The sequence below is a fragment of the Harpegnathos saltator genome, unplaced genomic scaffold (genome assembly GCF_003227715.2).
Source record: "Harpegnathos saltator strain DR-91 unplaced genomic scaffold, Hsal_v8.6 scaffold781, whole genome shotgun sequence".
In the NCBI taxonomy this organism is placed as follows: domain Eukaryota; kingdom Metazoa; phylum Arthropoda; class Insecta; order Hymenoptera; family Formicidae; genus Harpegnathos; species Harpegnathos saltator.
The window spans coordinates 22,692-50,018 of NW_020230628.1; the positions used below are offsets into that span (position 1 = coordinate 22,692).

A 27,327-nucleotide genomic window follows, 5' to 3' on the forward strand; every position below is an offset into this window, starting at 1 on the left:
ACGTCGCGTCGCGTCGCGTCGAGTCGAGCCGAGTCGAGTCTCGCCGCGCTGCGCCGCACAGCGCCGCAGCGCGGCGCGCGCTGCGCTGCGCTGCCCTGCGCGCAGCGCCGCGCCGCTCTGTGCTGCGCTGTGCCGCGCGCCACGCCAAGCGCCGACGAGCCATCCACCGGTGTCCCCCGCTCCACGCACGACCAACCACGACGCGAGCCCCCGTTACCCTGTCGCCCTCCCCCCTCTGCCGCGGCGGGTCTCTCGGCGCGCCAAGCTCGCCGTACAGCTGCCAGCTACCGCTCGCCGCCTCACAGTCCGTCATCGTCGCTCGCCGTGTGAGCACACGCGGACGCTCTCTCGGCGGAATCGCAGCACGCACGCAGAGCGCGTGTGTTTTCGTTTCTCTCTTTCTCTCTCTCTCTCTCTCTCTCTCTCTCCCTCTCTCTCTCTCTCCCTCTCTCTCTCTCCCTCTCTCTCTCTCTCTCTCTCTGTTCCCTCGTCGTGCCGCATTCGTCGCGCCGCCGGGGATCGACAGGTCGGCCCCGGCACGCGGTCGCGCGCGCGTCACGTTGAGCGAGTGTCGACGACGGGGCGGGTTCTCAGTGAAGCTCCCCTTGGCTGATTTTGCCGCGGTGACTTTGGAGCGAGAAATTCCACGCGATTCGATATATATAAATACACACACATACACACGGCGATAACGACGAGATAACGACACTTGGCCGCAGAGGCAGAGAATCTCGCAGCCTCGTGATCCACGCGATCCCGCGGCCACCCTCTCCCCCGCCTTCCAGCGGTGGCAGCGCGCGTCAACGCGTGCGCGGTCGTATCGCCGGATGATATTCGCGCAGTGACAGCTGGACGTTATTGCCTGTCGGCGGGCGTGACGACGCGACGACGAGACAGAGTGGCGTGTTCTCATTGACCGCTCGCTTGAGGCTGACGAGCGAGCGAGCGAGCGGACGGAAGGAAGAAAGGACGCGCGCGCGTAAGGGTGAAAGAGCTGAGCGGCGAGCCGTTCCGCCCCGCGAGTGACAAGTGGTCGGCGACGCGTGGTTAACCACGTGGCGCGGTGTGTGCGCCGCCGGTGTGTTGCACAGGGCTTTAGAGTGGTGTGAACTTTCGCGGGACTTTCCTCGCCTGTGCGCGCGCGGCGCGGACGATTCTCTCGCTGGCTACGGGGACACACCAGGTGGTCGCCGGCGAGTGAGTGTAAATCAAACGACAGTCCGCGCCTGAGACAGACAGACAGACAGACAAACGGAAAGAAGGAAGGAAGGAAGGAAGGAAGGAGTGAGTGAGTGAGAGAGAGGGCACAGGCGTTCGCGATCCTCCTTCCCTGGTGAAGAAGAAGAAGAAGAAGAAGAAGAAGAGACTCGCGGGCTTGTGACGAGCCGACGACACTCGCTCGTCGCGCTCTTGGCACATTCCGAGACTTTCGACCTCTCGAGAGACTCTCTCGAGGGTATGGTGCAACGGTGATCGGTCCGCGGCGTGTATCGTTCGTCAGTGTCAGTAGTCGGTAGCAGTAGCGAGGGATCCGCCGCGCGAGGTGGTAGTCTGGTCTCGCCGTCGAGCAGGCCGCTGCGAGATGCTGAGAGCCTCAGCCGTGTCCAGTCAATCACGTAGGGTGCTGCGATCCGAGCCGAGGGCCGTCGCGGCCTGCTAAGATGACCGCGCGTCTACACTCGCTGAGGCACCAGGAGAAGAAATCAGCCGGCAGCAGCCACAGGCAGCACCACCAGCACTCTCAGCATCAGCAGGCCGTGCATCAGGGTCCGAGCCCGGCACCAAGCCCCAGCCCGAGCCTTAGCCCGAGCCCGAAGCACTCGGACGGACGAAGAGTGAGTAGAGAAACTTTGAGCGAATTCGAGACGACGAGACGCCGGCCCCTTCGTTCGCTGTGACATTCCTCTCGCGTTCCGTTCTCGGGGAGAATGCGAAGTCCCGTCGAGAGAGAGAGAGAGAGAGAGAGAGAGACGAGCTCGCACTCGGTGCTCGACGCTTGGTGGATTTCGAGGTCAGCCTCACGGAGGGTGCTCTCGCCGCTGCCGCGTCTTCTGTCCATCGCGACATGGCCACGCCGGGTCACGTACTGGTACCTGATCGCGATGTTCCTCCGACTCCTCCTGCGCGACTCTCCTTAATCTCCCGATCGTGAGGCCGCTGGCGCGACGCGAGAACATGATACCACCGGACACGTGTCTCTTGTTTGCGCAACCTCCCGTCGCCCCGAGTCGCCCTGTCGTTGGACGTGCGATACTACCCGCGCGCGGACGCCACTCGGCCGATTTGTCAGTCGGTCTCCCTCCGGGCGGGAGGGAGGAGAGGCGTACGCCTCGGTGCCGCGGTAATTTGTTGCATTTGTGCAAGGTCTTCGGCTGCGCCGAATAAAGCTCTTCTTTCTCTCGCCGACGCGATATCGTCTCATCGCTGCAATTGGAAAGTTCAAATTGTCCCCTTCGCGCATCCCCTCCCCCCCCTCGCTCTTCCTACTCGACGGAAAGTACTCTCGTCTCTTTTTCGTAGGTAGGTACCATATGACGTGCAGTTGTCTCAAAGTTTCCAGCGAAATTGTGACAATGACTGTGCGTGTGTCAAAATTATCAAAATTATTATCCCCCTCCCCTCTCTCTTTCCCTCTCCAACTTTTTTCGCGAGATTTCATAAATCGAACGATAAATGCGCGGGGAATACGCGCACACGCGCGCAAGATAACGTCGCGATCTCTCGACGTCCGATGCAATCTCCGCGGAGCGACTGGCGCTCGGCGGGACTCCGGGAAAAGTTCGCGATTAAAAACTTGAGTGCATAAAAATGAACGCGAAAGCTGCAGCGCGCGCGGCGTTAGCTGTGTGTGTGTGTGTGTGTGTGTGTGTGTGTGTGTGTGTGTGTGTGTGTGTGTGTGTGTGTGTGTGTGTGTGTGTGTGTGTGTGTGTGTGTGTGTGTGTGTGTGTGTGTGTGTGTGTGTGTGTGTGTGTGTGCGCGCGCGCGCGCGTGCGTGTGCGCGCGCGGTTCTCTCCTCTCTCTAATCCCCGCGAAGTGGGTCAGCACCGCAAGCCAGGCGGATTTCGCGAGATTCCGGAATTCGACGGCTCGACCTTCGCTTATTCGCGGATCGTAAAAACGCGCGAAGGCGATAGCCGCGCGCGCTCGTGCGCTCGCTCGCTCGCTCGCTCGCGAGAGAGAGAGAGGGAGGCGTAAAAAAGAATATCGCTTTGCACGTGCAGGTGCCGCAAAAATGCAATGAAACGTGGAATGAAGAGAAACGAAAAAGCGACCGTCGGGAATTATTGGACGCGCGCGCGTGTGCCGAGAAACGGGACTGAAGAGGACATCGGTGTCCTTTCGCGATCAAAAGATCCGCGAATTCGCGCAAAGACAACGAGACAGAGAAACGAGGGAGTAGCAATGAAAATCGATACGTTCGGACGCGACTTCGAGTCACGCTGTCGCGTTTATTCAGCACCGTATGATCAGACTTTTTTTTCCCATTTTTTCCCCCCTCCGCGACGCGATAAATCTTAGAAAGCGGCGAGCGATCTCATCGATTCCCACTGAAATCCTCGTTAACAAGCGTCGGCATCGCCGACGGCGAGACCGACTCGGCAGGTCTCTCTTTCTCTCTCGCTCGCTCGCTCTTTCTCGCGCGCACTCGCGCTCGACCGCTCGATCGCCGCGCGTGACAAATGCGTTTCCTTATTTTTCTCCGTCGCGGCGGCAAAACAGCCGGGAGCCGGGTCGCGCGCGAGGGCACGTCGCGCGCGGCACGAACGGTGCTCGTCGGAGAGCCTTGTAATACCAATTCGCAGTAATTGGACGTATTTACGGACGGTTATCGCGCAGGATCCGGGCGCCTCAGTCAGCCCGCCACGGTCAGCCTCGTTCAAAGGTGTAATTCGGTTTATCCAATTAGCTCGCCGAGCGGAAAACGCGCGACCGAAATTCGCGTTTCGGCGAATTCCGCGCGCGCGCGTGTACGATCATTTGCGCTCAACAGCGCTTAACAAAACGTACAACAAAACAAAAGTGCGCGTACGCGCACAATGCTCTCGTCTCCCTGCGGCCAGCAGCTTCTTCGCCGTGCGAGAGACCGTGGTGGCCCGATATGGTGATCCCGATAAATTCGAGTCCCGCATCCTCCTTCAAGGGAAAGAGAGTAAACGGCGAACGTTTACTCCCACTCCCCTTCCCTCTCGCCTCGCCTCGCTTCGGCCACGGCCAAGCGCGCGACGCACGCTCGGCGGAGGGTTATTAATGCGCAGATCCGACGATAGAGCGTGACGCGCGAAGGAGCTGCGCGAAATTCCAACGAGGGCGAGCATGAGCGCGCGGCCAGCTTGAACCCGCGCTGTGCACGCGTGCGTGAGTACGACGGCTAGGTGCCCTTTTAAGGCGATTTACGTCGCGTGAGAGAGTAAGAGACGAGCGACGTTCGCGCTCGAGCGCGCCGTGCCGCGTTGCGGTCTCCTATTAGGAAAGTTTCCGCGGTGACGAAAGGGCGCAACTTCGCGCACTCGTCTTTATTAGCGGAATGCGCTCGCGCGGGGAAATATGCGCGCCGCTTCGTTAATAGCGCCGGCGGTAATTCGCCGGCGAAAAATTCGCGCCGAGTCCGAGGTGGGAAAAGACCGAGAGGAACAGAGAGAGAGAGAGAGAGAGAGAGAGAGAGAGAGAGAGAGAAAGGATGGCGGGAATCGATCCGACATTCCTCCTTCTTTGTAATTCGACTTGGACTTTTGTCCAAATCGATGAACGTATCGTGAGGATGATGGAATTAACAATAACGAGGAATTAAACGTACTTACGAATTATCTCCGACCGATCTGGAGCCGTTTCCTCCCGTTCCCCCCTCCTCCCGCAGCCGCCGCGTCAAGAAATTCGTAATCTTTATCGCGTCGAGTTATCGTCGTTGAGGGATCACAGCGATAGGCGGGAGCTCGAGGGGCGCGTTGAGTTAATGAGGGCGGTAAAGTCTCGCGGGACTTGGAAGCGGGAAGGGAGCAAGGAGGGGACGAAACGGGGCAGAGGGTGAGAGAAGGAGAGGAAGAGAGAGAGAGAGAGAGAGAGAGAGAGAGAGAGAGAGAAACAGCGGCGGACGCGAACGTTTCTGTCGTCGTCGGACAACGGCGGACGGCTTAATTGACGGCACTTAGCGGATCGTCGTTATGCCCGGTTTAATTACCTGTCGCTCGTTGCCACCAGCCTTCGCATTTTAATCGATTTATTATGTGCGAGATGAAGGCGTATCCGCTGCCGACGACGCGGCCGAAGACAACGGCGGGCAACGTACGCGTGCGTCTTCAAGAGCGAAGCGCAACATCCAGCTCTTATGAAAGTTCAGTTGTATTTTTATCAAATAAAGAAATGTCACCTCATATCAGCGGCAGGTTTATCCCCATCGCGCTGAAGCGCAGTGCACGCCCGTGGTATGTTTGTGCATTTAATTAGAGATATTAAAGCTTGTATCGAATACACACACCGAGGAGAGAGAGAGAGAGAAAGGTGACCGTGAGCAGTCTCACGGTTAGCCAACGACCGCTGTGAAAACAGTCGGCTTTATGAATTCCGGCGCTTCGATGATGATTCACGACGCCGCCGTACGTGTCGCGAAGGCGTAAGCGACGGTCGACGAGACGCGATTTATCGCGCGTAACGCGCTAATCAGCGCCGCCGGCGACACCGTTCAAAGTCGCCGTCACGCCGCGCGCGCGAGAACCCGTCCTCTTTATCTTACGCCCCTTGCTCCGCAGGCGCGCGTCCACTTTTCGAAGTCGAAAGTCACGGCACGGACGAGCGAGTCGGAGAGCGGCGCGGTCGCCGATCTTATCGGCCTGCGTGACGACGTTTCGATACCTCGCGAAAAAGGCGCTGCGCGTCTGAGTCTGGCGCGCAAAGAGCACGCGAAAGGGATCGTCGGCCAGCGCGATACCCGATGTGGGACGTATGTTAATCTAAGTGGCAACAATGATAAAGCACGTACGCGCGGAGGAAGTGGACTTTTCTGTCTACCACGGCGGAAGAAGGATCAATGTCCATTCCTCGTCGAATCTCGGTCACAAAGAGAGTCCCCGCGAGATCGAACGATTTTACGGAGCGACCGCCGGTCGGCCGGCCGGCCGGCCGGCCGGCGTGCGAAAAATCCCAAGCTCCCGCGGAAAAAGACGCGTCTCCTCATTATTTCACCCGGCGTCACCGAGTTTCGCCCGACGAGCGGAGCGCGTCGGGGAGCTGATTCGGGGGAAAAAGGTGTAGAGAGAGAGAGAGAGAGGGGAAGGGGAAGGACAAGCGGCCCGCGACTAACCCAGTTTCACCCCTCAGCCCCGAATCGCCGAGGCGTGATTTAATCGTCCCTACGAAATTCCTGCCGTGCACGCGCCCGACTCCACGGACTCGCTCGCACTCGAGCTCCACCGCACAGACAGGCGCCCGTCTCTCCCTCCCTCCCCCGCGCTTCGCCAGCTCTCACGCTTTGTCTGCCGCGGCCCGCTCTCTCGTCCCTGTCGCCGCCGCGCGCATCTTTTGTAATAATAGAAGGACGCGGCGGAGCGCGAGAGCGCCCGGCGTGACACGCGCGTACACGCACGTACACACACACGCACAGACACCCGCTTGCGCGCGCACGTGTGACCACCGCGGCTTGCTCTCGTTTGTTTATCCACGGCGGCGCTCCCGCATGCACGCAACGCGCGCGCCGGCTTCACCTCGTTTCCCTTTATCCTTCCGCCCGTGTACTTATCTCTGTCGCTCTCGCAGCTATCTGCGGTGTCCCGTTCTCTCTCTCTCTCTCTCTCGCTCGCTCGCTCGCTCGCTCTTTCGCTGGACCCGGTTCTATCTCGTCACTTGTTATCCTTCTCGCCACCGGCCGCTTCCATCTCCGTCGCTCTGCTGGCGCCTCGCTGTTCGCTCCTATCTCTCTCTCTCTCTCTCTCTCTCTCTCTCTCTCTCTCTCTCTCTCTCTCTCTCTCTCTCTCTCTCTCTCTCTCTCTCTCTCTCTCTTCCCCCCGACTTTACGTCTCCCTTCCTCTTGCTCTTTCTTTCTCAGTTGGAATCCCCCGACTTTGTCGCTCGCTCCCCCGACCACCTATTTCCATTTCTATCGCTCCACTCGTATTTTCTCTCTCTCTCTCTCTCTCTCTCTTCTCCGCTCGCTTTCTAGCTTCGACTTTATCTGTCCTCGTCGCCCGTTATTTCTATCTGTCGTTCCCCACGCAGAAATCTGCTGCTGCTGCTGCCTTTCTTGCTCGCTCTCCGATTCCGACTCTATCTGCTCTCTCTCTCTCTCTCTCGCCGCATCCGCGTGTCGCGCGCTATCTTCATCTCTCACGGGGATATTTGCCGTCCCTCTCTCTCTCTGTCTCTGTCTCTCTCTCTCTCTCTCTCTCTCTCTCTCTCTCTCTCTCTCTCTTCCTACCGTAATGTGGGCTGCTGTTTCCTTCTCTCGTAGCAGACGTACCTTTGTGAGCTCGGCCTCGTGGCTTGCTACTTCGCACGCTGTCCCTTTCCCACACGAGACATCCGCGTCGTTCTCGCTCACTAAACCTTTGTCTCTCGTTCCCCCAAATGAGTCTGTCCTTCTCTCTCTCTCTCTCTCTCTCTCTCTCTCTCTCTTGTCTCATCTCCTTCGTACGTGTGCATCGACTGTTTCTGTCCGTCTCATACAATCATATTGTTATATTCGTCGTCTCGTTCTCGCTGCTCACGCCGCAGCGCTGGCCATCCTCGTCGCGTTGCTCTCCGTCTCCCTTTCTCCTACACGTCGGCGTTGCATTCACTGTCTCCGTCCGCGAGGACGGCTGCGCACGACGGCTTCTAACTTCTTTTTTCCATCTCGCTCGTTCGCACTTGGTCGCTTGGCACAGAGAGCGCACCGAAAAGTCGAGCGGGAGCGGCGGCGCTGCCGCCTTTCTTTCAGCGAGCCCGAGAAGAATTGGGATTCCCCCGTGCCGACTCGGGAACTCTGCCCGCGATTTCCGTCGCGGCGACTTCTCGCGGCGAGGAAACATCCGGTTGCGAGATACTCCAGAGCCGCTCTCCGCGTCGTCGTTCTTCGGGGAAATTCGCCCGCCGCGTGGGCGGGATGATTAAAGAGAAACCGACGGAATGATCCTGGAGAGCGACATCGACCCGCCGCTATCCGCTAACCGCACCCGCGGAAATCCGCCGCGCACCGACGTGCACCTTCGGGACACCCGGTACGGCGCGCGTTTGCCTTCGACGCGCCCGCGCCGGTTCTCTGTCATCCACTTCGCGGTCTACCCCACTTTATCCCCGGCTCTATCCCCGCCCGTCTGCGACTATCTCCCATCTGAGTCGCAGTCTCTATGATTACCCCTTTGCGTCTCTCTCTAGACCGTCTACTCGACTCGTCGTCGTCGTCGTCGTCGTCGTCGCTGCCGCCTTCGTTTTCGTGTTGTCGTCACCGCGAGCGACGTCGTCGGCACTCCGCCAGCGAGCGAGCTAAGAGCCGCAGCGCCGCGCCGCGCCGCGCCGGGCAGGAGGAAAAAATCAAGAGCAGGAGGAAAGAAAAAAAGAAACGCACGTGCGGGCTCTCATGGCCTCCGCAAACAAGTGCAAATTCTCGCTCTCAGCGCGGCCAGTTGAAAAGCCGCGACTCGCGCGCGCGCGCCGCTCGTAAGAGCCTATAAATAGCTCCTAATTCTGAGCTGCTCGTCGCTCGTCCCGTCTCTCTTTCTTTTCCATTTTCGTTCAATGAACGCGCACGGCGGCGGGGGCAAATGCACGGGGCGGGGGGGGAGAAGAGGCGGGAGGTATAGATGGATGATATCCTCGATGACACGGCGGATAAGCGATCGTAACTGGACCCAATCCAGATCAAGCGGGCTGACGGGCCGAGATGGTAGCCTCGATACGCTGCTCATGGCGCGCAGCGTGTGTGTCATTCCGCGGCTCTCTCACTCTCTCTCTCTCTCTCTCCCTCCCTCCCCCTCCCGCTCCCGCTCCCGCTCGCCGGCGGCTCCTCGTAAATCACCACTTCCACCGAGCGCGAGCGGAAAAATAGCACTTCGCCTGAAGTAGGAGAGCGTGTCGCGTCTAGGCAACACGTCGCTCTTTCCGTCGTTAAGCCGCGAGCGAGAAAGCTCGTTGCCGTCGCGCGGGAGGACGAATGCGAAGCGATCGATTAGCGAGACGCGCGACAATTGGAATCGCTCTCGCTCGCTCGTTCGCCCGCGCGCGCTTCTCATGAGGAGAGAGTTAGAGAGAGTTAGAGAGAGAGAGAGAGAGAGAGAGAGAGAAGGAAAGGAAGTGCGCGAGCGCTTTGCGATATTGATACGCGTGTATAAGCGAGCCGTCTCTTCTTGCGTCTGTTGCAGGCTAACAAACCACTAATGGAAAAACGGCGGCGAGCGAGGATCAACCAATCCCTGGCGGCGCTGAAAGCGCTTATTCTCGACAGCGCCCGCCTGGAGAACACTAAGCACAGTAAGCTCGAGAAAGCTGATATCTTGGAGCTTACGGTCAGGCACCTACAGCGGCAAAGGTCGCTCGCTCAACCCGGCCTGTCCAGGTACAAAGCCGGATACCAGGATTGCTCGAGAGAGGTAAGATGGCGTTTAAATTAAAGCGCGCTCGCGCGACGCGCGCTGCGTTTTTTATAGCAGCCTTGACGATTATCCGCGAACGCGAGTGAGAGCGCGCGCGGTGGGCGGACGGCTTGTTGTTTCCCCGAGAAAACGGAACGAAAGTGGTCGGCCTAGAGGGTGGGGGGTGGAGGATGGGTGGGGACGAGGAGAGGAAGAAAAAAAAAGAATCCGCTCGGAGGAGATATTCGATCGACAACCGCATCTTCCCGGACAAAACAAAGACGATCGGTAAGGCGACTCCGCCGCGGAAAAACGTCGCTTTTTGCGCCGCAGTTGCCATTATACCCCGCCGCGACGTTTCGCCACAGGGTTGCGCGACGATGACGGCGGCGAGAGGGAGGGAGGGGGGCCGGGAGGCGGTGAAAAAAGTCGAATTCCAGCGCGTCCGGGGAGCATGTAATCGGAGAACTCGGCGGAACTGGTTCGTATTACGGGCGGGAAGGGATGGGGACGAGAGCGGGGAATCCTGCCGAGTGGAAGAAGAACCCACCGAAACCACCCTGCCCCTTCCACACGCGGCCCTCCCGCCGCCGCCGCCGCCGCCGCCGCCGTTGTTCTCCCCTCGAGCGACGAGAGGTATCGGGTTATCGTTGGAAAGTCTCGCGTGACTCCGCGGAGCTCTCTCGCCCTCCTCCCCGCCGCCGCCGCCTCATCCTCCCGCCCCCTCCCCCACTTGTTCGTTAAGGGATGTCCAGCCGCGAAACGAGAGGAAACTCGTTGAAAGCGGACACCCCGTAAGTGCCGCGTCGCGCTGAATCTACCGGACGAGCTGATCAAGTGCGCTCGAGGATATAGATCTCGGTTGCGGGGGGAGGAGGAGGGGAACAAGAGGAACGCGGCGGTTTTTCGAGCTCGAGCTCGATTTTGCATATGTCGGTCGGCGGTGAGCGCAGCAATGTCGTGGAAAACTGCTAAGGGCTGGGGGGAGGGGAGGGAAGAGGAGGAACGCGATCACAACTTTTCTCGCGCGGGAACTGGGACTCGGTCCGCAAACTCGGCAATTCTCAACCGTCCGGATCTCGTCTAGTTCGGACGTTGGCGGCAAAAACAAAATTCCACTCGGGAAACGACGACGACGAAGCGAGCGAGCGAGCGAGAGAGAGAGAGAGGGGGGGGAGAACTCGTCCGTGCCTCAACAACGGGAGGAGCGTCGCCTCCCGGCGGGGCGTGTTGTTTGCGGCCGATCTTCGCTTAATTTTCCTCAGTCGTTCGCTTATCGCCTCGCTGCTTACCGACGCGAAACTTTTTCCTCTCCTCTTTTCTCGCGCGCTCGTGCGCGCGGCCTCGTCGACGAGGCGATACCGCCGGCGAATGTGCGCGCGCGCGCGCGCGCGCGGCGTCAGGCATTTCCGTCGTATATCTTCATTGGTGCGGAACTCGAGGCGCGTCGAGACTCGATTGTTGGCTCGCCTCGACAAAGCGCACTTGCCGCGCGGCACAAAGCCCGCGGCCTTACCTGTCGCGCGCGGCTCCTTATCGGTACACGCGCGCCGATAAAGTCGAAAAATGTGGCTGCGCCACGCTCGCTCGCTCGCTCGCTCGTTCGTTCGCTCGTTCTGCCCGCCTCGTGACGAGAATTTCATTGGAAGCATTCTCTTCCGCAATCGCCGTCGTCGTCTGCCGGCGACCCGCGCTTGGGGCTTGCCGATTGCTCCTCGTCGTGCCCGAAAATTACGACGTTCGCAAAGCTCCAATCGTGCGGACAACGCAGTGCACTTGAGAATGATCTCGTTTTAAGAGGTTTCTTTACGATTTTAAGCCGGCTCCCACCTCGACGCGCTTTGTTTTCTCGTCGATCATCCTACCGATACCTGACCGACGTTTTAATCGCTGATATCACGTGATCGATAAAGTCGATATAAAAATACATTGGACTGAAAGCGGAGACACACGCATATCTCGATGAAGCACCGAAACATCGCAGTCGCCTGCGCGGCATCGTCGGCGAGCCGACAAATAAACCTGTAAAGATTGTCTCCGTCGAGAGAAGAAAAGTCGCGAGTAATTCGGCCGGCGAAGGGCCGCAGAAACTGGCGATATTGAATCTTGCAAAATATCACCGAACAGTCGCGCGTTCGTCTCTCGAGAGCCGGCGAACGCCGCCGGCGTGCCAACACATCGCGCTCAGCAGCAGCGGAGGGGGGGAGGGAGGGGACGACGCGGAGGGTAGGAAGGGTGGGTGAGAGCGTGCCAGAAATTTCGGGCGACGAGACGTCGGGCGAAATCACGGCGCGAGCGCGGCGGCGGCACGCCGTGATATACGGAACGGCCGTGTGCGAGTTGGGCGCAGGAAGGAAGGAAGGAAGGAAGGAAGGAAGGAAGGAAGGAAGGAAGAAGGGAGGAAAGGAGGGAGGAAGGAGCGAGCGAGGGTTCCCGCGGGGCAAACTTTACGGCCTTATAAAACCGCCGGTCGAGGCGACGTGTCCCGCCGCCGCCGCCACCGCGCCGTGGTGGCGCAGTTTCGCTGCCCTCGTCCCCGAGCTCCTCTCGTCCGCTCCGTCGAAAGCACCGTTGCGCGAAAGCACATTCTCGGCGCGCGCGAGCGTGAAACGCGCGAGCGTATGCGTCCGGTGTTTGACGCGATTGCGTGAAAACCGAGCGGCCAGGCCGGCCGCGATAAACCATAATCAGCCTGCGCGTCGCGCGGAGGGCGCCAACGCCGAGATCGATCGCTGTTAATTACATCAATTACCTCCCGTCGATCCGCTTTCAATTCAGCGAACCGATTCTGCGCGTGCGAGCGGAGACGCGTCTTGCGGCTCCGCGCACGCGGCTGGAACCAATGAAAAATGCCGGATCCCGTTTCTCTTAATTGCTGACGCACGTGGTTAACCCACATTCGTAAATCCACCACCCGATACGCTCGATCTCTCAATGTCGATGCCGCCCCGCGCTATTCTCTCTCTCTCTCTCTCTCTCTCTCTCTCTCTCTCTCTCTCTCTCTCTCTCTCTCTCTCTCTCTCTCTCTCTCTCTCTCTCTCTCTCTCTCTCTCTCTCTCTCTCTCTCTCTCTTTCTTTCTTTCCTCCCGCGGCCGCGCAACCTTCCCAGCATGCGGCGGATTCGGTTGCTTTATTTTCAAGCAGCGACCCATAAAAGCTCTCTCGCGCGCGTCGGGTGCGGCGAGCGAGTGAACGAGCGGGAGAGCAAGCGCGCGAGCGAGCGACGGGCGGAGAGGGGGGCGGGCGTGCGTGCGGCGTTTCTCGGCTCGCCGGCAGAATTATTGTCCGTCGCCGTGGCGGCATGCGGCGATAGTTTCACTGGCGAGCGGCGCGCTCGATACGCCGCCGCCGTCGGCGCGTTGCTGGCGCGCCGCGCCGCGCCGTGTGAAATATAGCGTGCGATACGTTCCGCGATTAGAGATCAATCGCGCCGCTTCCGCTTGAATCACCGCGGCTGCCGCCAGCGCGCCGTTTCCACTCTCGCAATTCGGCTCCCGTCCGGCTGCTGCTGCGAATTTTCTCGTCGCAGAAACGTCGCGACGATCTTTGCACTCGCGCATCTCTCTCTCTCTCTCTCTCTCTCTCTCTCTGTTTCTTTCTTTCTTTCTTTCTTCGCATGACGCGCCCCTCAATTTCTACTCGCCAAGAGCGCGGCGACCGTGAAGAAGTTATCGCGACGTGGTCCAACGAATATTTCGAGTCGGTCGAATATTTTGCGATTCAAGAGCTCACGGATGATTGTCGAAATTCCAATAAGAGACCAAGCGACAGCCGATCTCCTGCGCTTTCGCAGTCGCCGTCGAAAAATACTGCGGACGTGGAGGCTGGTTGCAACGATATCCCGTTCCAATCGCAGACCGGCCGCGCGCTAAGCAGCCGGCGCGCGTCAATTAGCGCCCACCGGACTGATTCGCGATAACGATCGGCCCTGAAAAGTTAGCGGCGCCGCCGTCGGAACGCCGGTCGACGCGAGTCGCGCGTTAAAGAGCGTTTTATCGCGGCGGCTGTTATCGCCGACACGTACGAAATAAATTACGAGCCGCGCGCCGCCGGCACGGTGCTCCTGGGTCGGCCGGGGGAGTATCGGGTAACAAATAATCACGGCGCGCGCGGCGCGAGAGAGACGGAGGGAGGCAGCGAGCGAGCGAGCGAGAGAGAGAGAGAGAGAGAGAGAGAGAACGCCGCGCCGCGCCGCTCCGTTACTCGATCGAACCGCGGATTAAAGAGCAAACGCGAAATATTCAATTACGCCCGGCGGTCGATAATGACTGACGCGCGCGATACCGCTCGGCCGAGAAGAGAATTTCCAGCGCGCGCGCGCGATATATTTTTCCGTTTCATCGTAGCGCGCACCGTATCGAAACCGACGCGTGCTCGCGCGCTAACTGCCCGCGAGAGAGAGAGAGAGAGAGAGAGAGAGAGAGAGAGAGAGAGAGAGAGAGAGAGGGAGAGGGAGAGAGAGAGGGGAGGGAGAGAGAGAGAGAGAGAGAGAGAGAGAGAGAGAGAGAGAGAGAGAGAGAGAGAGAGAGAGAGAGAGAGAGAGAGAGAATAACTCGCGGCGTTAATTCGCGCGCACCCGCCGCCATTCGCGGCCGCCGCTGTGTTTAGCGATAATAATTATTTAAATTCGCGGGATTATTCGTGTGAATAACGGAGGAATCCGCGCGGCCGTCCTCGCGCCGCGCCTAAGACGAGTCATGGCCTCCGATCAGCGGACTCGGCTTCTTCGCTCGGCTATCAGCCGCGATAGAAACGTTTAATCGGCTTGAGGAGCCGCATTGTTTGCTCACACCGCAAGCTCGCGATCTATCCTTAAGCGAGAGAGGAAGAGAGCGATTGGAATCCTCCGAATTTTCTCGCCTCTTAAATCTCGCTTGTGAGAACGAGCGGAGCGGAGAGACTCTCACGGGAGTGCTCAAACTCAAACTTAGGCTTACGTCTCGACGAGTCAGAGTATACGTTTCAATTAATTAGCGAGCGAATGCACGTACCTGCGAGAGCTGGTAGTGGGGGGGGGGGGCGCGTGAGAGAGGTCGCTGATAAATTTCGGGCGAAAGTAATTCCCAGCATCATTCCGAGCGGGGCGCAATTCACGGCTGAAAGGTCACTCGAGCTCGATTGTCACTCTGGCGTTCGAGTGGGATTTCAGCGGAATCACGCATTACGGGATAATCACGCACTGTCGCGCTCCATCAGACAAAGCATGACGCGCGCTCAAGAGGGAAGGAGTCGCGCGCGCGCTCGCCGCTCTCACTCACTCTCTCGTGTCAGTTTCTCTGCAATCGGCCGGTCCCGTTGTCGTGTTCCAGGTGAGCCGCTACCTCGATGCGCCGGACATCATCACGGGCAATACCACGCCGATGGACCCGGCGGTGAAGCAGAGGCTGCTGCGCCACCTGGACAGCTGTGTGTCGGAGCTGGACTTGGATCTGGGCTCGCGGCCCGACAGCGGCCTGGGCAGTAGCCCAGGTAGCGTGACGGATCGCGTGGCGGGTGCGACGAGCCCGGGTCCGCTCGATCACCATGTCGGCGGCCCGGTGGGTCCGCACTGCAGCACCGCGGCGACCCTCACGCCGGCCGGGCTGATCAAGTCCGAGATCCCGGAGATGGAGGCGGCCCGGCCGGACAGCAGCACCACCGCCGGCGACGAGAACAACAACAGCAGTCGACCGACCTCGGCCTTCAGCCAGGTGAACCCGGCGGCGTTGGACCCGCACCACCCGCACCACCCGGCGGGCTTGCCGGTCGACCACCAGGCGTCCACGTCGCAGCAGAACCCCAACATGCTGTCGGTGGTGCAAGTCATACCGTCCCGGCTACCGGACGGCCAGGTGGTGTTCCTGTTGCCGAGTCACTACGTGCAACTGGCAGCCGCGGCCGCGGCGAACGGCATCAGCATCGGGCCGAATCCACCCACGGCGATCTGGGCGGCGACCAACATGTCGCTGCTCAAGGCCACCGACAAGTTGGCGAAACGACCGCACGAGGACCTCGCGCAGGAGTGGATCCAAGACCCGACCGGCCTGAAACCGAGCAAGAGCCCGAGGATGGAGCAGCCGGAGCAGCCGTTGGACTTTACCACCACGTCGAAGAAGATGAAGACCGGCTCGAGAAGCACGACGCATCTGCCCGCCGTCACTGATCAACAACAGCAGCAGCAACATCATCTACGGCAGCAGCAGCAGCAGCAGCAGCAGCAGACGTCGGTTCGTCTGCCGGCCGAGGGTGCCGGATCCATCGTCGAAGACCGGCCGTCTAGTCACGCGGACAGCGAGGTCACCGTAGGCATGCCGTCCCCGTCGCCCGTCGGCCAACAGCCCGTCAAGGACGAGGAGGGCATGTGGAGGCCGTGGTAAACTCGGCGAACCGAGCAGTTTCGCAGCTGAGCGCGAAACCGGGTGGAGGCCTCTTCTTGTGTCTCTTTGTAAATAGGATCTTTCGTGGGGCGCGCGCGAAACCGGAAGTCGAAGCCGCTGTACGCGGCCGCGATCGTCGTCCAACGAGCGAGCGAGATACAGAGAGAGAGAGAGAGAGAGGGAGGAAGAGCCAGTCTTCGAGTACCGCTGAGAGCGAGGTCACGCAGACACTTCTTGCACAGCCGAGGAAACGCGGCGTTTCCAGTCCCGGCCTCCCCCCCCCCCTGGTGAGGTTCATGTAAATTGCCATTATTCTGGGAACTAATTTTATGCGCACACGAGATTTCTTTGTCGTGCGGACGATACATGCGACGACGAAGTATTGTTTTCGGACGTTGATAATGTATGCATCGCGTAACCTTTGATTAACTCGACGCGCCGTCGAGTCTGACGTCTTCACTTCGGCACGAAAGGCGCTTTGTTTCTTTTCCTTCTTCTTTTTTCTCGATTAAAAAAATTTTCTCTAACTGTCGGGCAATCGAAGCGGTCCGTCCGGCCGCGGAGACGAGGACGAATGATCGCACTGTGTGCACTTTCGGCAATTGGGGAATTCGCGCGTGCAGCCGGAAAAGAGTTCTTCAATTAGCGCAATAAAATTCCCCAGCGCAGTCGCGGTAATTACATCGCCGATACTCGCGCGTTATTTACGACAGAATCGGCGATATACGACACAGCCCGCTCGCGCGCGCGCGATAACACACAATCGCCGAAACGGCCGAGCGAAATTGCACAATCGGCGAATTTTCATAAGCACGGGAAATTAACACGCTTCGCGGTAATGTCGGCGGAGAGGAATGCTAATTGGCGGGAATTGAAATTATCCTTTCACGCGGCTGCAAGGTCGACGAATTTTATGGACACATCGGACGCGTATCTCTCCCCCCTCTCTCTCTTTCTCCCTCCTCCCTCTTTCACCCCCCCCCTCTTTCTCTCTCTCTCTCTCTCTCGTTTGATATCCGGCCGATTCTGAATTTCGAGCACGGTCCGGCGTCTCGAGTCTCGCTCGCGCGATACCGGGAAAATCGCGGCCAGAACAACTCGCCTTTCTGCTTGTCTTTGTTTTTTCCTTCATCCTCGCTCGACGTTTTTACTCGCGCGGAAACGAGTACACGGAAAAGGCGTATGCGCGCATTCTCGTTTAATAACGCCGGCGAGCGCGCGCGTGCGCTCGCGTCGTTTCTTGTGTCGGCGTCGCTAATGAAGCCTTTAATTTGCATCAGCGCCCAAAAGCGCCAGACGCAAATTCCCCTTCAACGCCCCGGCCACGGCGGCGCTATTCTCGCGCTAACAACTCGATGCGTTCGTTTTGTTTCGCGGCGGGATTTTTGCGTCAACGACGTCAGCGGTCGCGCAGCGCAGCGGCAACCTCCATCCAGCGATGGCGAGTATAGCGACGGAAACAAAAGCGAAAATAAAGAATGCGACGATAGCGCGGGATACCACCTAAAACCTAAAACCCGCGCGCCGTGCCGCGGCGGGTCTAACCTTTAAATATGACGCACTGCACATTTTTTCCCGCCCGCTGTAATTTCGCAGGTTTGCGCGGATCTCGGATAATCTCTTTTTCGAAGGCACTCGGCGAGACAAAGGGAAAATGTTAATGTTTACATTACCATTGGCGTTACCTGTGTGTCGAGTAGAATCAATTCTCTTGTTTGTTTTATTTCTTCTCGAGAGATGATTTCGTCCGCAGGCAGAATTGGCGAAGAAGTGACGAGTCGATCCAAGGTTAGGTTAGGTTATGTTCCGGTACGTTCCACTGTTTAGATCGACAGACTTGCAACTGTTTCCTAGTTAGTTTATCCCCACTCTAGAGAAAAAGAAAAGGAGAGAAGGAGGTAAGATGCGTGTATGTGTGCGCGTGTGTGTGATGTGTATGTATACACGTGTGTGTGTGTATATGTGTGTGTGTGTGTGTGTGTGTGTGTGTGAAGAATGAAGAACAGACTGGATGACGCGTAACGTCCAGGTTTCGCGCGGGCCCGAATGCCAAAGTAGAGAACGAGTGCGTGCAAGATTGTAAAAAAGTTCTGCGCCTAATCACGATTTTCGATTTTCCCCGAAGAGACGAGGAGGAGAAGGAGGACGACGAGCGACGACGAGGTGGCTGCCGCCCTTCTCGGCCGAAGTCGGTCGCGCGACTCTTTCGCAATCGCGCGAGCGGCGCAGGTCGGTCTGACGTAGTCGCGCGTAAAAACGCGCCACAAGATAACTGTATGTATGTAAATGACGGAGTAATTAGTTAACGATTATCGAGCGAGAGAAAAACGAGAGAAAGAGAGTGTGTGTGTGTGTGCGTGTGTGTGTGTGTGTATGCGCGCGCGTGCGAGAGAAAGATCAACGAGTGCGTGCGTTTAGTCTGCCATTCGTGTACATAGCCCCTATCAGCCCCCCACCCTCACCCCCGATCGAAACTATTGCTATTTGCGAGATATAGATTTATTTTGATGTTATCTAGGTGTATATGGGCAAAAGAGAGAAAACGAGTGCGTGCATGCGTGCGTGCCTGTGCGTGCGAAAGAGAGTAGCGAGAGCGTGTCGTGCGCGCGATCGGTGTAGTCGCGCGTAAGCGTAGCGAGGAGTCACCATCTCACCACCTAATTTACGTCTGTAATTGCTAAATATCCTGGAATTCGAATTCCTTATTCAATGTACTTAGACGCGCAGTCAATATAGTCATATATATTGAACTGTACCCCGCACACACACATGTCGTCGTCTTATTTCTCCCCGGCCTCTCCCTCCTCCCCCTTTCCACACAGCACATACACACACACACACACACACGCGCGCGAGAGATCGCTCGCACCTCACTACACTTCTGTCGTTGCGACTCGGTCGGTTATATTTTTTCCCCTTCCTCCCTCCCTCCCATTGTATTTCGGTTTCTTCGGTTTCACTTGCGAAACATTTCGACTTGCGAATGTTGTTGTTGCAAATATACAACGACAACGCGCGGAGACTCTTGGAGATTCCCTCTGATTGATTAGTCTCTCGACGGCGATCGAGTTGCATCGTGCGACAAGTGCACGATCGTCCTGAGCGAGCCAGGATTAAATAAACTTCAAAGTTGATTCCGCGGCATGCGATTTCCGCTCCCTCTCTGAGAGCCGATTTGAGAATTTCAGTTCGAACGGCGAAATGTCGCGCACACCGCACGGGACGTCAGATGTGCGGCGAAATATTACTCTTGATTTTCTCCCTCGAGGATTTCACGGTGAAATAATCCGAGCGGATGTTGCTATCACGAAGCGACGGACGTGTGTGTGTGTGTGTGTGTGTGTGGATCGGAAGGCCGTCGGACGAGTAAGTATTCGGATAATTATTACCAGCGGTCCCGAGTAAAAGTGTCGTTTCCGCATTCACCCTGCAAATTCCGGCCGAGTCGGAGAAGCAACCGTGTCGTTCTTTGCGAGTCGCAACGAGCGACTCTGTCGAGATAAACTTGAGAGACCGGAAACTTGCGAAATATTTGGTCATTTCAGTAGACTGTATTTTTCCTCGTTAATTTCAACGAGCGATGTATATCGATTACGTGACGTCACTGCAGATAAATTCAACGAGCAACCATCAGGCGGTCAGATGAAGATCAGTGAGAAAATGAGCGAATAAAGCCACAAACTTTCTTCCCTCACAGCCTCGACTATCGTCTTCTTTCGGCGACGACGGGAAATCGTCTCGATAAGATTTGAGGGTTCAAAGCAGGTGCGAAAGTGGAAATTACAACCTGAAATGGAACCGCACCTTGCGTGTTCTGTCGCAATGGCGGCAATTCCGGTCTCGTGGCCAAACACTCGACGGCAAACGTCGATCAGCGAGCGACTAACGTGTGTTGAGGAACGCGCGTTTCTTGCCGATCATTTTGCCGCCGCGTACTTTTCCGCGACCGAGTCTCGGATCGACGAGCGACGCATATGTTTATGACGCGTCCTGTTATTCATTTCTCCCGCCTATTCGACTGATTGCGATATTTCGTCGGATACCGCGTCAGCTAACACGCGACTGCGTGTTACGCCAGGACCATGAACCAGTCAGGAGCCAAGGCAGGAGCAGGAGCACGTGGCCGCCGATGCATCGCGCGTCTCCGGTCGAATTATTCACCGCACGGAATTCCAGCGATCTCCGAACAGCGAGCGATTCGTCGAGAATCAAGAAGCGCTCGGTTCAAAATTTGAAGTCCGCTCGGAGACCAGCAGCTCTCGCGGCTCGCCGTCGTTTGATAAATAAGTCGCAGCTTTATGTATCTTTGATTATTCTTTAACTTTAGCGTTCGCGCGACAGGTAATATCAATCGGAGCAGCTGAATAATGATCCACGAGCGGGATTAATAAATTGCGCTCCCAATCGATGGCAGCATACAAGATCGATTTGGACTACGAACGCCAGCTCGAGTCTCACGAGAGAGGATGTCATTTTTTTCCCCGTCCCTTTTCAGCCAGCTTGCCGTATCGGTATCGCGGCTCTCACCTCTTTCGGTGCATCCCAGCATCGCACCGAAAAATGTTTTTCAACCCCGAGAGAAACAATAAAGAGATTGCGAAAACGCGGAAAATTTGTTTCATTCACCCGCTATTTTAATTCCACTATTATCACCCGAATCGGTCGATCGATGCGTTGTGTTTGTGACTTTCGAAAGACTTTCGAAACTCCACATGCGTTATTTTGACGCCGACGGGATATCGGGATTATCGAGTGTCAAGTGCAACATCGGAACTTCCTAAAAATACTCCCCAGGATTCGACGGATTCCGCTTCGAGTCTCGACGCGGAAAAACGCGGCGGTAAGTCACCGCCGAAGTGGCGTGGAGAAGGGGAGAGGGGCAGGACGACGCTAGCTGTTTCGCCAGCAGCGTTTGCTGCGCCTGTGGGCGATCGATATTTCAAGTTCGACGTGGAATTTGCGGCGGAGATTAACGCGCGGTCGAAATTTCGACCGGTCCCCGGCAAATCCGCGCGCGATCGGCCGCTACCCGATATGATCATTTTCCCGTTTTCCCGCTCCTTTTTCTCTCGCCGGCTCGCCTGCGTGGCCGACCTTCGACGAGCTCCTCTCGCGGGAAAAAGGCGACGGCGGTAACGAGACTACGGCTGGCCGGAGGGATCGTTAATGCCATTTTTTCGCGATCATTAAACTTTTTGTCGACGCGCGAGTCCTAACGACCGCGTCGAGCGACGCGCCCGCGCGCTACGAGAGAAACCGATTACCGGTCGTTAAGTCGACCTGTTTGCGCCCGAGAAGTGACCGTTCGCACGCCTCTCCTCTCTCTCTCTCTCTCTCTCTCTCTCTCTCCCTCCCTCCCTCCCTCCCTCCTCTCGGTCTCTACTTGTCCGCGTGCACGTGCCGCTGATGCACACATAACCGTAAACGCAAACGACCCCGGTAAGGTCCGCCGCCGGGGCGAACGAGCCGGATCCATTTCCGCGACTTTGCTCACCGGAAACCGGTTTTTATCGCGCAGCTAGACGCGCCGATATAATAAAGTAGAAAATTAATATTCAGCGCGGGCTCCTCGCGAGACGCTGACGAAAGCTTCGCGCCGGCGCACGACCGGGCTTCTCGAGTCGCCCGCCTCTCTCGGAGTTTACCGAAGGAAGTCCGTCGCGCGCGCTTCGCTTCCCCACTTCGACGAGGTAATAAATATCACGTTGACGAGCAGCTGACGAGCGCTCCGGCTTGAATTATTAACGTTCGCGAAGCGTGCCCTCCTAGCGGGTCCTCCTCGCGCGCGGCGGACGTTTGTGCAAAGTTTTGCCCATCGTGTCGCGGGAAAACGAGAAAATCGATCGAGAGCGCGCGCGCGTGCTGCGAGAGCGAGAAAAACGCGATTATCAGTCGGCGAGCGTTATCGCACAATTCTACGCCGCAACGCGCGCGTGGACTCGCGACGCGACACAATCAATTTTTTGCCGCTCGGCAAATAAAACCTAGTGCACGTGCGCGTGCATGCGCGCGCGCACACACACACACACACACGGACGCGTGTATAATGGGTTGGTCGGTCCTGCCGCGTAGATCAGGTTACGTGATCGCGCAACAATCACGGCAATTATAGATGAGAGATCAAGCGGTGCGACACCGTGTCGTGGCGCGCAGCGCGCGCGCGCGCGATTATCCCGCATGTACACGACGCGGAGCGGCAGGGAGAGGAGGGAGGGGAGAAAGGGAGGGAGAAACTGAAAGAGAGCGGAAAGCCGGAAAGAGAACGAGAAAGCCGTGATATCGACCCGCGCGCACTCGGCTTCGACGCTTCGACCGCTTCCGCGTCGGAAGAATGTCAAGCGCGGAAACTTACCTGCTCGCGCTCGGCGGAATTTTCTCACGAGAGGATAAACTTGGCGCGCTTCGCGCGCGCACTCCGGCTCCGACGACTTGCTCGTCGTCGGCGAGACGACGAAACGCGCGCGGGTATGCAAAAGGGAGAGAGGGTTCGGGGCAAATGAGTGGGCGCACGAGCGAATGGGCGAGGCGAGTGAGTGAATTTTATTACACCTTGAGGCGCTAAGGTCCTTCCAGCTTGTAATTTTACAGATGCACAGCGAGGGGGCGAGGGAGGACGAGGGGAGAGATCGAGAAAGAGAGAGAGGGAGAAGGAGGGGAAAGCGCGAGCGAGAAAGAGACATCGGCTTATTATTAACCGAGCGTAAAGGAAGAACGAGAAACGCAATTTATTGAGGCGGGGGGAAACGGCGGAGGTAAAAAAAAGGAGGACCAGAAGAAGCAGAAAGTGCGCGTTCCCGCCGAGCGGAGGGTAGTCTTTAAATCAGGAGCTTTTAGATCATATCCGGCCGCGCGGGTTCTCGGCTCTCCGGGTTGCGCAATGTTTTCTTTTCCTTTCCCCCCTCCTCCGCCTCTCCCTCCCTCCTGCCACCGCCTGACCGACTCGACTTTGTACGGCCGGCTAATTGAGCCGTATCATTAGCATACGCCGTCGTCTCTCCGCCCGTCGGCCTGACCGGCTATTAAAAGCTCATTATTGCGAGGTTTTATGCGGGTGCGCGCGTAATTCCAGTTCTCGCCGGCGCGATTCGTCTCTCGTGACATCCGCGATTAGCGACTGGCTCGAGGCGCACGTACCACGAGGGTCTCGAGCACCACTCAAAATCGGAGCTTCTTGAGAGAGAGAGAGGGAGAGAGAAAGAGAGAGAGAGAGAGAGAGAGAGAGAGAGAGAGAGAGAGAGAGAGAGAGAGGGAGAGGGAGAGGGAGAGAGAGAAAGTCCGCCGGAGGTCTCGAATGGCTCTGAAAAAGTCACTCTGGACGATCGCATCCGAAAATCGCTGGGGGAAGTCGACCATTGTCTCCTACGACCTCGTGCACGTTTCCACGAATACTTCAACGTAGATCCGTCATCGCCACGCAGCGTCCTGTCTCAGGACGTCTCAGGACGTCCTAGACGCGTTCAAGACACGTCGTGAATTCTTAGCTTCGAGTAATATTCGCAGGATTTTCCGCGCGATCGTGTCGCTCGCAAGCTATCGAAGACGGAAATTCGAACTTCCATCGCCAGCCACCCGCGTCGTATCCTGTTCCTCTCCTCGCCCCTCCCAGCCTCCGCCGTCGAGATTTTTCCTATCCTCCGGCTGCTACTCTCGCCGGCTCTCGTCCGCCGTTTCTCGTCTTTGAGGCAGACGAAGTCGCCTCTCGAGCGAGCGATCGATCGCCACGTTCGTTCGTAAGATACGATCGAGCAAGGGCGGCAATTAATCGGGCGCAATCGAGTGACGTAATTTAGGAGCGGCGACGAGAGCGGCGTAATTACCGATTTTGCGCCCAGCCCAGCTGTAGCGCGCTGGAGCTTTCGCGACTTATTACCGCGCGGCGCGGCGGGCTCGATACCGCTGCGGCCAATGCCGAGGATTTGCGGCTCCTATAGATCGAAGGGATTACGCGGTTCAGCTCTGCCTCTTCGGGATGTCGAATCAATCGTCTCGCCGCGCCGCGCCGCGCCGTGTCGACGGCGCATAATGGCGCAAAAAGTACCCCGGCGAATTTCGCCGAGTCTCCGCTCTCTCGCGCCGCGTCGAGCCCGTCTATTGCACTAGGGATGCCGATTTTTTTTTTCAAATAGATCGATTTAAAGATCGATTCGAATCACGAAGAAAAAAATCGATCTTTAAAAAATCGGTTTGTAAAGAATCGATTTAAAAAAATCGATTTGAATCGGTATGCATGTAAAGTGAACTCATTGAAGTATACTATCTGTCAAATTTCTACACTCCAAAGTAGACCTCGTGTAATTCATATAAAGTTTAATATGAATTAAAGAAATTAAATTTTAATATGAATTAAAGAAATTAAACATATGGTATTCTTTTGGTTGTGTTCTGTGCGTGCGTGTGTGTGTGTGTGTGTGTGTGGCCAAAACAAAATAGAAAAAGATGTTTAAATATTTGTGCTAAGGATTTAATTAGATTGATTAAACGTCGATCAAGGGTTGTTAAACGTTATTAAATAAGAAATCACGTTTACTGCACTGATAGAAAAATATAGTTGAATTAACTATAATCTCACTATATTTTATAGTTCATTTTGGCGTCAACCATATTTTTATAGTTCGTGTAACCTACAAAATATAGTAAAATAAACACAAATATATAGTCAATGATTGTCTTCAATAATTGTTTAGTTACTTTTACCACATATATGGTAATTTCTTATTCACAAATATAGTGAGATTTAATATTCATATAGTTACATCTGTCATCATTTAGCAAATATTCTGGTAATATAAGAGAGACTATATAAAAGAGTTGCTTTATCTACCATTTTATATTTACATCCATACAATAATTTTAGTTTAACTTACTATAATTTTTAGTAAAAATATTATATGGCTGGTTATACTATACTTAAATCGTAATTATTACCGACATTATGGTAATACTTACTATAAATATGATATTTCGGACTATAATTTAGTTACTATATCATTATAGTTCCAAATATCATATACTTTTCTCTCAGTGTGTTATATGCATATACAATGTATACTATTACATGGAGTGGCTGTGATTGGTTTGCGCGTTTCGTTCCGCTGAAAATTTTCGCTCATGGGACATCGGCCTAAAGGCAATGTAATGTGCATCGTGCAGCCATTGAGTGAGTTCAAATATTGCAACTACACTGAGAGAAAAGTATATGATATTTGGAACTATAATGATATAGTAACTAAATTATAGTCTGAAATATTATATTTATACTAAATATTACCATAATATCGGTAATAATTATGATATAGGCATAGTATAACCAGTCATATAATATTTTTACTAAGAATTATAGTAAGTTAAACTAACTAAAATTATTGTATGGATATAAATCCATAAAATGGTTAAGATAAAGTAACTCTTTTATATCGTCAATATTACCAGAATATTTGCTAAATGATGACAGATGTAACTATATGAATATTAAATCTCACTATATTTGTGAATGAGAAATTACCATATATATGTAAAATGTAAAAGTAACTAAACAATTATTTCAGACAATCATTGACTATATATTTATGTTTATTCTACTATATTTTGCAGGTTCCACGAACTATAAAAATATGGTTGACGCCAAAATGAACTATAAAATATAGTGAGATTATAGTTAATTCAACTATATTTTTCTATCACTGTAAAAAGAATTGAAAAAAGAACTATATTACTAGTAGTAATTGAAAAAATCGTGTTGGCGATTTTCAGAATTTACAGATCGATCCTCGAATCGGTTCAGTTCCAGAAACTCGATTTGAAATCGATCTTTTAGACTCCGGTTAATCGATCCTCGATTAAATCGATTTAAAATCGGCATCCGTCGCCCGTCGCTCGTGTGCGACCGAATTCATTTCCTCCCGGTATCGTTCGGCGTCATCTGCCGGCGAGCGAGATCCTTCGAGATTCCTTTCGCATAACAGATCGCGTGCTGGCGATGAGTGACTGCGCGAGCGCGTGCCTGTCGTTTGCAAAAAGCAACGGAAACCGCCGCCGCGCCGAAGTCCGTCGGGGAAAGCGCGCGCGAAACTTCGCTGCTTGGCGTGACGCGAAAATTCCGGAAATTCTGTTTCTTCATCTAGATGCACCCCTCTACGTGCCCCTCCCCCCCTCTCCCCGTACGAGACGGTGTGTCAGTGACGCACGCGACACGTGTCTTAGCGAAAGCGACACTTTGTGCGGACGCGACGTGCGAGACGCAAGACGACGGCGGCGAGAACGGCCTTTGTTTTGCCTTTGCTCGATTTTTCGCCGAGATATGCTCGGCTGAAGTTGCCACAAGCGACGCGCGGTTCTTTGAAGCCGACACATTGCGCTGCGCTCGCGCCGCGCGCGCGTTGGCACCTCCTCCGGAGAACGAGCGGAGCTCGAAGAGGAAAAAGTGACGCGCGTCCTCTCGCCGGCATATCGTCGATATATCCAGGCGGAGAAGTCCTGGGGTGAATCGCACTCGAAGACTCCTCGATAGGGTTGCCGGTAAATATATAGAAAGGAGTACACCTCACCGATTTCTTTTTTTTTTGAAATATGTTATAAAGGATGAAATTCTGAGTGACTTCTTGATACAACTATATAGGGGTCGCTTATAGTTTCCGAGATATCTGGTTTTAAAGCTTTGGAATTTTGATTATACTGGAATTAAATTCCAGGTATCATAAGCTGACGTTATTTACAGTACAATCCAAACAGTTAATCCAAACAGAGTGTATACATAGAAATATAGGAAATATAGTACATATAAGCGGGAGAGGGGCTCCGTTCCTCCCCCGCACCCCCTCTCCAAAAAAATCCTAACTTAACTTATTGCATCTTTATATATTGTTGGGCGATGTGGAAAAGATCTTAAAAGCCACAACACCTAATTATATGCAAATATTATAATAAGTTAAGTTGAGCCAGGTGATAGATCTTAAGAGAACTTTTTTCAACAATGTCCAAAAATATATAAAGATGCAATAAGTTAGGTTAGGTTAGGATTTATTTGGAGAGGGGCTCCGCCCCTCCCCCGCTTATATGTATTGTTCCCTATATTTAAAGTAAATGAAAACTGCTTGTCTACTTCAAATATACTTCAACGTACAATTACAAAACTTTAAAGTCAAATATCTCAGAAACTATAAACGACCTCCATATAATTGTATCAGGAGAAGTCACTCAGAATTTCATCCTTTATAAAATATTTCAAAATGAAAAAAATCGGTGAGATGTACCCTTTTCTATATATTTATCAGATTGCAAACTGTCTGGTTTTCAGTTAGGTTTTCAGAAGTCTTGTCCAGTATCCGGTTAATAAGTCAAACCGGACGTCATATGTCCGGTTTTTGAGTTATATCCAATCAATAGAATGAGAGTTCAGACTTTAGCAACGTTTCTCCGTTTCAAGCGCCTACAAACGA

At 55.1% G+C, this 27,327-nt stretch overlaps 1 protein-coding gene across 1 annotated transcript; it reads left to right on the top strand.

The window, feature by feature from the left end:
* The first annotated feature begins 453 nt into the window (after positions 1–453).
* Sidpn (bHLH protein similar to Deadpan) lies at positions 454–18,657 on the top strand. Its single transcript, XM_025306457.1, has 3 exons — positions 454–1,835; positions 9,327–9,554; positions 14,846–18,657. The coding sequence occupies exons 1-3, from the start codon at positions 1,662–1,664 to the stop codon at positions 15,890–15,892; spliced, it is 1,449 nt and encodes a 482-aa protein (XP_025162242.1). The 5' UTR covers positions 454–1,661; the 3' UTR covers positions 15,893–18,657.
* Positions 18,658–27,327: the final 8,670 nt, after the last annotated feature.